This window comes from Mus pahari, chromosome 3 (assembly GCF_900095145.1).
Source record: "Mus pahari chromosome 3, PAHARI_EIJ_v1.1, whole genome shotgun sequence".
Classification (NCBI taxonomy): Eukaryota; Metazoa; Chordata; class Mammalia; order Rodentia; family Muridae; genus Mus; species Mus pahari.
Window position 1 is genome coordinate 74048449 of NC_034592.1, and position 12031 is coordinate 74060479.

Below are 12031 nucleotides of genomic sequence, written 5' to 3' on the forward strand. Positions count from 1 at the left end.
GGAATACTTCTTGGAGAGTGATGTCACTCATTTCTTGTATTTCCAGGTTTCCATTGTTTCCTTAAAAATGCCTCCCTCCTTCCCAAGCCATCACCACACACAAAGCACATTTCCACATTTCCCTGCCAAACTTTATTTTTATGTCATCTATTACTTAATAATTTACTTTAGGTATTTCTTGTTGTGCCTGACATTCAGGGAAATAGATATTTTTACCTTTTAAAATTTCACTGAGGTATTTTATTTGTTTCTTTGCTATTTGTGTGACTCTAAAATGAGAACAAATAGAATATTAAGCAGAAATTCAAACTCAGCTATGGGAGGACCTAGGAGGAATAGGATGGGGCTGTGCCTGAACAAAATACATTGCATACATGAAAGTTTCAAATAATGATTAAAATATATTTACAAAGTAGCTAACAAAATAGCTTTATTTGTAAATTGTCATGTGATTGAACAAACTCCCAAATCTCAGGTTTCATGGCCAAGTTGGACACACCATTTCCGAAGCTTGGAATGACATGGGTCCTGAGCGTCCAGCTTCCCCTGGGGTCATAGTGTTACAATCTGGTGCCACCACACCTAGCCAAATTCACCGTTTTTAAGTCATATTCTATAAACTAAAACTCAAAAATAACTTGTCATTATTGATGCCACCATTATTTTAAGCAGTGCCTACCTAGCCACACTGTGTTGAAATGTTGACTCAATCAAAACAAAAATACATTTCTTATAATCACATTGTGAAGTATTCTGATTATAATTAAGGAAACAGTAAATGTTATATACTTCATTGATAATAAGTACCTTGTTCCTATCAAATTACTTAAAATTAAACATCAACTAAAGCCCACAAATAGTTATATTTTAATTGTAAATAATAAATCAATACCATAACTTAGACTCGTTTCTGAAAATATGAAGCTGTGTACTTTGAGTCTCACCACATGCCAGTTCTATAAAAAGCTCTGAAGGTATATGTCTCCTATTCTCTCTTTTCTTAATTAGATATTTTCTTTTCTTTCTTTTTTTTTTTCTCTCTCTCTCTCTATGATATAGTAACCATTACTCTTGGCCAAGATTCTCTACTTGTTTCCAGCATGTCCTTCCACATCTAAGAGGCAGCAGGAGGGCAGCTCTGGCAGTGAGGGTGAAGAATGTTACCTCTGCATTTAAAGTGCTGTATTTATGTGGTTGTTACAGCAAAATGTAATGAAGAATCCAAAATTCCTCCTTCACTGTAACCAGACATCATGAATGTGAGAGTGATTCTCTTACCCCTTGGGTTTTAAAAAGATGCCTGCCCTCATGAGATTCTAAGACAAACTTTTCTACATGTTTATACATACAACAATATTCAAAATGCTTTTTGGACATCCAAACTTATGTTATGAGATTTTAAAAATATTACATTAAGGTTATGTTTACTAGTATTCTTGTGTTCTATCTCTTTCAGATAACAAACACAATTCTATAATGGATGGAGTTCAATGTCTCTCTGTAGTATTTGAGAAAATTTCTTTCTGTCACCTGGAATTGTTAAAATCAATGTGAGGAAAATATTCATTTTTTGGGAAATATTATTAAAAGATTTTTCTTTGAAGAAAATCATATATAAAAATAATACTAATAGAAATATTTTTAGTTCCTGTAAGAATTTTTGCTTTTTTTTACTAACTTTGACTATTTCATATGTATACACAATTTGTTATGATCATATTGACTACATAATCGTCTCTTCTTGTCCTGCAGATGTTCTTTTCAAGTACTTCTTCCGATATTTATATCTTTTTATTGACCAATGAGTTTAATTATGTTTGCTCATATGAACATAGATAAAAATTTATGACTGAACCATTGAAAAACTTACTGGTAACTACACTCCTGTAGATAGCTTTACCAACCACCATTAAATTCAAGATTGGTAGAAACTCCTGAGCACTTCCAATATTCATAACAGAATATTGAAGAATAAATTTTGTGCCAGTGTTATGCAGGTATTCACAACCTGATGCCGCTTGTTCATGATTAAGATGGCCATATTACATAAAGCAGACACCACCCCCCCTAGAACTTGTTTTCTATATTGTTCTCTATTTTGAACTATTTCTTGGTCTATGAAATGTTAATATAGGTGTCCCATTTAGGTAGGAGCATTGAACATTTACTTATTCCAATCAGTTAATTAAAAAATCTTGGCATTAATGCTCACACACATTAATGAAACCTTAAAAGAACCTTATCTAACAAATCCTGAAAAGAGAAATATAAATATGAATATTAAAAGGCAATATTCATTTAGAGGAAGAATAGTAGTAGTTTATGGAGAACATAAAGGCCTATGTCTTCACAATCCATAGGCATTTGACCAACTTTATATTACCAACTATGTATTAGCTACTGTAGCACATAATTTAAATACAATCTGACAGTGATTAATTACCCTCAAAGCAGATGTTACATTATTAAACCAATAGGCTTAGCTTTCCTAAAACCTCTACGTTCTAGAACATGAACTCCACAGCTAAGAATGACATTTGGCGTCTCTTTTCCTCTAAAGCCTACATTGTACCTTCTGCCAGGAATACTAGTCAGCAGAAAGGACTTTTTTCAGGAGCTTTTAAATGTGAGTTCCTATGAAATAAGATGTTACACACATTAAAAATACAAAGTCGGAGGATAAAGAGTAAATATAATAATACCCTAACCCTAACCAGAAAGGAAGAAACACTCAGGAGATCTGAGAGAGTAAAATACAGACTGTGAGGAGGAGTTACAATCCCACCCAGGATAGAGGTAAGAACTGGGAGACAGAAGAGTGTAGAGTAGGGATGACAGTGGCCAGTTTTCATGACGTACATGTGTGAAATTTTCAAAGAACTAATTGTATACATGAAAAAGAAAATGACAAAATGATTTTGAGCAACTGAGTATTTTAATCTGATGTTGATCTCAATATTTTTTAATCATTTCATTCCCCTTTTTGTTATTTTTGTTGAAGTGTAAGCTTGATTTTATACTATGTGATAATTTTATACATGCATATGTGTTTGATAAATTATGTGCCCTTTAATTTTTACTTTATCCTCCCCCACCTGCATCTTTCTTAACATTCATGTGATTTTTTTATTTTTTATCAACCCAGTGAGGACATTTAGTGTTATAGATGTGTACGTGTGTATGACCAACTTCTGGGGACATACTTAGCCTTTGAGGGGTTATATTCCTAAAGAAAACTGACTCCCTTTCACACTATTGCATTCATTGTCAATAGCACCCCAGTTAAAGAAGCAAACTCATGATCATTTCCTTTAGCACGCTGGGAGACTGACTTGTTTATCTTGAGCAGATGTTATGCACATAATCATAGCTTTGACTTTATGTGTATAGCAGCTCTGTTATATCTTATACATAATCTCACCACAAATATTCAATACAGGGGAACTCCACTTAAATCCTTTTATAAGTTTGTTTTAAGAATCTTCTACAGAGATAAGTTTCTCTATTTTCTTTAAAAGTTTGACATGTTACTTATCTCTTCCCATTTTGGTTAATTTGTTTTTGTTTGTTTGGGGTAGCATATATCTTAATAGTATTTATTGTGACATATTTGGTGTGATTATTCCTTTCAACATTATGGACTTTTCATCTGTTTTATCATGGAAAGTCTTGATTTCTACCTCAGTTTTAGTGGATAGTTTTTCTAAATAGGTTCTCCAAATTGACAGCTGGGATCTTTTAGAACTTCAAATGAATCCTTCATACCCTGCCAACTTTGTAGGTTTCTGTTGAAATGTCAAATGTTATTATCAAGAATTTGTTAACAATGGAAATTTTATCTCTTGCAACTTTTAATCCTCTTGCATGAGAGAGTGTCTTTAAGTTTTTTGGCTACAATATGTTATACAGAGTTTCAATACTGATCCTATTTGGTGTTCTGTAGACCGTTTATACCTGGATGGGCCATCTCTGTGTTTGAGAAATTTTCTTCTGCAAGTTTATTGAAAATATTCTTCTTTTTTCTTCTTTTTCAGTAATCTAAAGTATTTATTCATTTATTTATTTTATTAGATATTTTCTTTATTTACATTTCAAATGTTATCCCCTTTCCTAGTTTCCCCTGCAAAACCCCCCTAACCTGTCTCCACTCCCCCTGCTCACCAACCCATCCACTCCTGCTTCCGGTCCTGGCATTCCCCTAGACTGGAGTATCGAGCCTTCACAGGACCAAGGACCTCTCCTCCCACTGATGACCAACAAGGCCATCCTCTGCTACATACGAAGCTGGAACCATGTGTACTCTTTCGTTGGTGGTTTAGTCCGTGGGAGTTCTGGGGTGTCTGGTTGGTTCATATTGTTGTTCCTCCTATGGGACTGCAAACCCCTTTAGCTCCTTGGGTCCTTTCTCTAGTTCTTCCATTCAGGACCCTGTGCTCAGTACAATGGTTGGCTGAGAGAATCCACCTCTGTATTTGTAAGACACTGGTAGTGTCCCTCAGGAGACAGCTATATCAGGCTCCTGTCAGCAAGCATTTGTTAACATCCACAATAGTGTCTAGGTTTGGTGACTGTATATGGGATGGATCCCCAGGTGAGGCAGTTTCTGGATGGCCTTTCCTTCAGTCTTTGCCCCACACTTTGTCCATATAACTCCTTCATGTGTATTTTGTTTTCTCTTCTATGAAGGACCAAAGTATCCACACTTTGTTTTTCCTTCTTCTTACGTTTCATGTGGTCTGTGAATTGTACCTTGGCTATTCCTAACTTCTGGGCTAATATCCACTTTTCATTGAGTACATATCATGTGTGTTCTTTTGCGATTGGGTTACCTCACTTAACATGATATTTTCTAGATTCATCCATTTGCCTGTGAACTTCATGAAGTCATTGTTTTTATTTGCTGAGTAGTATTCCATTGTATAAATAAACCACATTTACTGTATCCATTCTTCTGTTGAGGGACATTTGGTTTGTTTCCAGCTTCTGGCCATTATAAATAAAGCTGCTATGAACATAGTGGAGCATGTGTCCCTATTACGTGATGGAACATCATCTGGATACATGCTCAGGAGTGGTATAGCTGGGTTATCAGATAGTACAATGTCCAGTTCTCTGAGGAACTGCCAGACTGATTTCCTGAGTGGTTGCACTAGCTTGCTACCACCAGCAATAGAGGAGCGTTCCTCTTTCTCCACATCCTTGCCAGGATATGTTGTCACCTGAATTTTGAATCTTAGCCCTTCTGACTGGTGTGAGATGGAATCTCAAGGATATTTTGATTTGCATTTCCCTGATAACTAAGGATGTTGAACATTTCTTTAGGTGTTTCTTAGCCATTTGTGTGCCCTCAGCTTAGAATTCTCAGTTTAGCTCTCTTCGCAATCTTTAATAGGGTTATTTGGTTCTTTGGTGCCTAACTTCTTGAATTCTTTGTATATACTGGATATTAGCCCTCTGTCAGTTGTAAAATTGGTAAAGATCTTTTCCCAATGTCCATTGCCCTTTTGTCCTATTGAGAGTGCTATTTGCTTTACAGAAGCTTTGTACTTTTACGAAGTCGCATTTGTTGATTCTTGATCTTAGAGCATTAGCCACTGGTGTTCTGCTCAGGAAAATTTCCCCTGCACCCATGTGTTCAAGGCTTTTCCCCACTTTCTCTTCTATTAGATTCCATGTATCTGGTTTTATGTGGAGGTCATTGATCCACTTGGACTTAAGCTTTATACAGGGACATAAGAATGGATCAATTTGCATTCTTCTGTATGTTGACTGCCCGTTGAACCAGCACCATTTGTTGGAAAGGCTGTCTTTTTTCAACTGGATGGTTTTAGCCTCCTTGTCAAATATCAAGTGACCATAGGTGTGTGGGTTCATTTCTGGGTCTTCAGTTCTATTCCATTGATCTACTTGCCAGTCACCGTACTAATGTCATGCCGTTTTTATCACTATTGCTCTGTAGTATAGCTTGAGGTCAGAGATAGTGATTCCCCTCAGATTCTCTTTTATTGTTGACAATAGTTTTCACTATCCTGGTTTTTTGGTTATTCCAAATGAATTTGAGAATTGCTCTTTCTAACTCTATCAAGAATTGAGTTCAAAATTTGATGAATATTGCATTGAATCTGTAGATTGCTTTTCACAAGATGGTCTTTTTCTATATTAATCCTGATAATACATGAGCATGGGAGATCTTTCCATCTTCTGAGGTCTTCTTTGATTTCTTTCTTTAGAGACTTTTTGTTTTTGTTTTTGTTTTGTTTTGTTTTGTTTTGTTTTGTTTTGTTTTGTTTTGTTTTTTCAAGACATGGTTTCTCTATATAGCCCTGGCTGTCCTGGAGACTTGAAGTTCTTCTTGTATAGATATTTCAACTGTTTGGTTAGAGTCATACCAAGGTATTTTATATTGTTTGTGACTATTGTGAACGGTATCATTTCCCTAATTTCTTCCTCAGCCAGTGTATCCTTTGACTATAGGAATACTACTGATTTGTTTGAATTAATTTTATATCCAGCCACTTTGCAGAAGTGGTTTATCAGCTGTACGATTTCTCTGGTGGAATTTTGGGGGGGTCACTTAAATATACTATCATATCGTCTGCAAATAGTGATATTTTGACTTCTTACTTTCTAATTTGTATCCCTTTGACCTCTTTTTGTTGTCTAATTGCTCTAGCTAGGAGATCAAGTAGTATATATTATAGGTAGGGGGAGAGTGGGTAGCCTTGTCTAGTTCCTGATTTTAGTAGGATTGCTTCAAGTTTCTCTCCATTTAGTTTGACATGACTACTGGTTTGCTGTATATTGCTTTTACTATTTTTATGTGTGCACCTTGAATAATTTATCTTTCCATGAATTTAAGCATGAAGGGATGTTGAATTTTGTCAAATGCTTTTTCATCATCTAATGACAAAACAAAGTCAAATGACACTGAAACACCTACATTTCAGGTTCAATTTATAGCTCTGTCTTTGTGATTCTTTGTTCTGAAACCTCACAATAGTATTTAGAAACCCATTATTAATTGGTTTTGCTTCAGTATTTTTCTTTCCATTATTTTAAATACATAATTTTCGAGATCTTAACAAACTGTGAATAGAATGAGTCTATTAAGTATTATCTATAAATTCATATATTAATCTGAACATTGGATTTGGATAGCCTACAAGACAGTTTATTCCTGGAAAAAAAAAACAGCAACATGTTTTTGTACTCCTACCAGACATTTATTGACTATCACATTTTATCTTGTGAAATTGCTCCCATCCACACTGATATAATAAATCCAATGGTGTTGTCATTGCTCAAGGTCTTTTAGTCAACCTTATGGCTATTACATGGCTGTACCTACCAGTCATGCTAAGAATACAAAATGAAGCATCAAGTGTGCAGGTTTTCTGACTTTTATAATCTTTCTGTACACTTTTATAGTTTATTTAATATATTTTTGGCTTGTCTGCTTCTGTGCTTATGCATAAATATTCTCTGTCCCTCTCCCTGTCTCAGTCTGTTGTCTCATTCCTCTGTCTCTGTCTCTGTCTCTCTCTTTGTATGTGTGTGTGTGTGTGTGTGTGTTATGGGAAATATTAAATAAAAGACCGGCAGGGTTCCCGTACTATTGCCAGTAACCAGCGGATCACAATGCTTGGTGACCTTAACTTGGCTGTCTTTCTGGGCTAGAGATCCTGAGTCCCTTGGCAGACCCCACTGCCACCAGCCCCACACAATCACCCTCCACCCTGCAGTCAGCCACCAAGACACTCATCAAACCAGTAGAAACAAAACTCTTGAAACTTATAATTAACCAATCAGATTTAAGTATCAATGAATTCTTAACTTACAAGATGCAAATACAATAATTTCAGAACCAATTGATAATAATAAAAACTTTATCCCAATTATTTTAACCTTATGATATCATAACTGCCTGTGGCTGTTTAAAGCCAAGCTGTTTCACATCTGCCTCCATCTTGACCTTCTTTCCCTTTCTCCCTGAGAACTCTCTGCAACTCTGAGCTCTGCCTCCCTCCCTGTCCAATCACAGATCTCTTTCTCCCTTAAGGTAATTGGACAGGGAAAATCCTGTACTGTGTGTGTGTGTGTGTGTGTGTGTGTGTGTGTGTGTGTGTGTGTGTGTGTGTGCAATGAATGCACTGCCAGTGCCCTTTAGTTTTCATGAAGACCAAGAAAAGGGAATTGAATATTTTCATCTGTATCACATTGTTTTAGTTTCTAGAGACAGGGTCTGTGGATGGACCCAGAACTTGCTAGATTTCTGATGGATTAGCTCTCCAATGTTCAGCTGCATCTCACCTGTCTCAGAAATACCAGCACTAGGTTAAAAGCCCCTAGCCATACTTGACTATAAACATAGGCAAAGGGGATGCAGAGAAATTTCTTATAATTACACAGTACTGACTCGGTTTCTTCCATAGAAGTATCTCACTAACCTAAGGCACTAGTTATTTTAAAATGTCAGGAGCCACTAATAAACTTCTCCACATTTTCCTGATGGCATTCTTCATTTCCTTATTCCTGAAAGTATAAACCACAGGATTGAGTAATGGTGTCAAAACATCAGCAAATATAAATACATTTTTCTCCAAAGAGAATGGAGATGTAGGTCGTGCATATATTAATATGCATGGAACAAAGAACAAAACCACAACAGTAATGTGAGACCCACAGGTAGAGAGAGCTTTGTGTCTCCCTTCAGAACTGTGGGTTCTCAGAGAGAACAAGATGATAACGTAGGAAACAAGCAAAAAGGAAAAGATAATGATACAGATAGACCCACTGTTAGCAAACACTAAAATTACAAATATGTGTGTGTCAGTGCAAGCAAGCTTCAGCAATGGAAACAAGTCACATATGAAATGATCAATAAAATTGGGTCCACAAAAAGGCAACTGCAAAGTGAAGATAATTTGTATGATGGAATGCAAAAATCCCCCTGCAAAGGCTACCCCCACTAGGATGCCACAGAGCTTCCTATTCATAATTGAAGAGTAGTGCAAGGGCTTACAAATGGCCACATACCGGTCATAAGCCATAGCTGCCAAAATGATCACCTCCACGGCACTGAAGAAGTGGACAGAAAACACTTGTGTCATGCAACATTCAAAGGAGATGGTCTTCCTCTCATAGAATAAATCTATAATCATCTTGGGTGTGACAATAGAGGAGACGCATGCATCCAATAAGGACAAGAATGCCAGGAAGAAGTACATAGGGGAGCCCAGCAACACAGGACTACAAACAATGGTCACCACAATTGTCATGTTACCTCCAATTGTTGCAAGATAGAGCAACAAAAATATAACAAATAGGAGCTTCTCAACTTTTGGGTTTTGTGAAAGTCCCAGGAGTATGAACTCGGTGACAATGGTCTGGTTTATCATGATTCATAAGAAGAAATTAGAAGTAAAATCTGTTAATATATATCTGCAGTGAAGAAATGTGTTGTTTCATATAATGTGTAATACCATCTTCAACAAAAAGGTCCTTTCTTTGGAAGAATTATCTTCACTGAGTTTTATTACCCTTGAAATAGAATATTAAAATATTTTAAAGGGCAGATTTCCATATCAGGTCAAAGAACACACAAATTATTTAATACTTTATAACATTTCAAAAATTGTAGCAGAACCTCTCTGTATGTGCTAGAAAATAAGAATAATTTATCTTTGAAGGCTCAAGTTTCATAATAAGGGGGTTTTTGAAAAGCAACATTGAAAGGCATTTAGATCATATACCTGTTATACAACATGTTATAATTCATTAACTGTGTCTCTCATCAACATTTAATGAGGCAATGCCAGAGAATATGCAAAAACTAAATGGAGCAGAGAATCTTATCTACCAAAGGAAGAAGAAACAAAAGCACCCCAGGGTGAACAGAAAAATGCAGACTGTTTTTAACTGTTTTTCAAACTATGATGTAGAATAGAACTTAAAATGAACTAATCTAAACTTCATGAAAGAAAAAGTGATGTGGAACAAAGTTTGCTATTTAACATGTTACAACTATTAAAGAGTTAAAACTTTACTTATATTTCATTGCTTTAGAAAAATTATGTTGTAGTGCTGGAGAGATGGCTCTGCACCTATGAACACTGAATGTTCTTCCAGAGGTCATGAGTTCAAATCCCAGCAACTACATGCTGTCTCACAATCATCTGTAGTGAGATCTGATGCCCTCTTCTGGTCTGTCTGAAGACAGGTACAGTGTACTCATATAATAAATGAATAAATCTTTAAAATAAAAAAGAAATAAAAAAGTTATGTTGTCACGACACCTAAGTGAAACTAAAGATATTAAAGTTAGTAACTGCTCAGGATAGAGTCCTAGTGAATAATATGTGGCATTGTTAGGATTTTTAATGAAAAAATATGAATAAAGGTGGAAAGTATAAAAAACAAAAGATGTTTAACACATATTTTGTTTTGTTTTGTGTTGTTCTGTTTTGTTTTTTTCAGTGAGAACTTCAGCTGGTCTTTTTGTAGTCTCCATCTCTCTTTAAAACTTAGAGAACTTTCTTCCTTTGCTCATGTGTGAACAAGGCATATTGACAATGGCAACAGAGTAAAAATGGACCAATCAGCAACATAGGAAAATTACTAAAAACTATATAGCTGAAGTGAAAAAGTAATTCACTTTTCTCATTTAAGAAATTCAATTTTCACCCCACCATAAAAAAACTACTTGAATATAATTTAGACTCCTGAGACTTAGTTATTTGTCAATTTTGAAAACTTGTGTGGTAGTGGAGAAGTTCTTGAAGAGAATACTTTCAGCACTTGGCGCTATGCCAGAAGACCTAGGTCGCTTCCCTGCACACACATGGTGGCTTACATGCAAGGAGAACTACCATCCTCTTCTTAACTGTGTGTACCAAGCAGAGGCCAGTACACATGCATGCACACAGACAAACATTTAAAATAAAAATTAATAAATAAATGTATTTAAAATAAATAAAATGTAACTTTGTCTTGTAAATACCATTCTGAGAAAAATGGCTGGTGATTTATATGAATTTAATATAAAACATATTAATTTTGTACACAAGGTTTATGAGAACTCAAGCAGGATAGACAAAGGACTGCACAAAATGCAAAGTTATAGGTCATAGTATACTTGCTTGCAAATGTTGCAATGAAACTCCAGAGGGATTAAGCATGGCTTCACAACATGGGGTTGTAAGAAAGAAGATTGGAGGACTTGAAGGAAGAAAAAGAGGAGAAATGATGTAGATATACTTTTAAATTTTTTTCAAAGATATAACTAAACCAAGAAAAGAAATACAAAATACAAGGGGAGGGTATAAAAACCTTACTTTAAGTTCCTTAGACTTGTGCTGAAATCCAGACACTCCCTGTTTTACTGTGTCATGAGTTATGTTGCATAATGTTCCCCAAATTCTATACGCCTCAGCTTCAATATCTGTAAATTCTCCTAATAGGAAGGAGTATCATTAGGGCTTACAGGGAAGCACAGTTGCTTAAGGTAGCCTTCCTCCAGGGAGCACCAACTGAGTAGGAGATTGTAAGGAAGATAAGCTCTATGTTCATCCAAAAATTTGTAATTCTTAATTTCTGTCATGTTCTTTTTAAGATAATCAATAGTAGCAAACAAAATAGTCCCATCATATTTTGAATCCATAAGTTTCTAAAATTTGTCTTAAAATAACCACCAGAGTATATACAGGGTCATATATTACTATTAAAAGATTTATAGGTTATAAATCACTTAGAAAATAATTGATCTCTAACAAGCACTATTCTGAACTGAAGCCTTTAACACTAAGAGAATATTGATTGGAAACTAAGCTACATATAAATAAAAACTCTTGTTTAGATTAGGCAAGGATATCTCTGTTCTGTTCATTATTTCGACAACCACATGGAGTATAAAGCTGTGTAGTAGAATATTGTGAATCCGTGTGAGGGGTATAATAAATTTCCATGTTCAATCTTGTTATGTTAATAGTAATTTAGATTAAAACAGGAAGTGCTGAGGATAAGAGAATATGAT

General features: G+C 35.4%; 1 protein-coding gene across 1 annotated transcript; it reads right to left on the reverse strand.

Moving 5' to 3' along the window:
* Positions 1–8459: 8459 nt before the first annotated feature.
* Positions 8460–9402, reverse strand: LOC110318643 (olfactory receptor 4C15-like). Its single transcript, XM_021193829.1, has one exon. It carries the CDS (start codon positions 9396–9398, stop codon positions 8460–8462), a length of 939 nt encoding a protein of 312 aa, XP_021049488.1. The 5' UTR covers positions 9399–9402.
* Between the last annotated feature and the right edge of the window lie 2629 nt (positions 9403–12031).

What these genes read in the sequence shown, in the direction of transcription:
- LOC110318643 (XM_021193829.1), bottom strand. Translation starts at nt 9,398, where the DNA reads ATGATAAACCAGACCATTGTCACCGAGTTCATACTCCTGGGACTTTCA.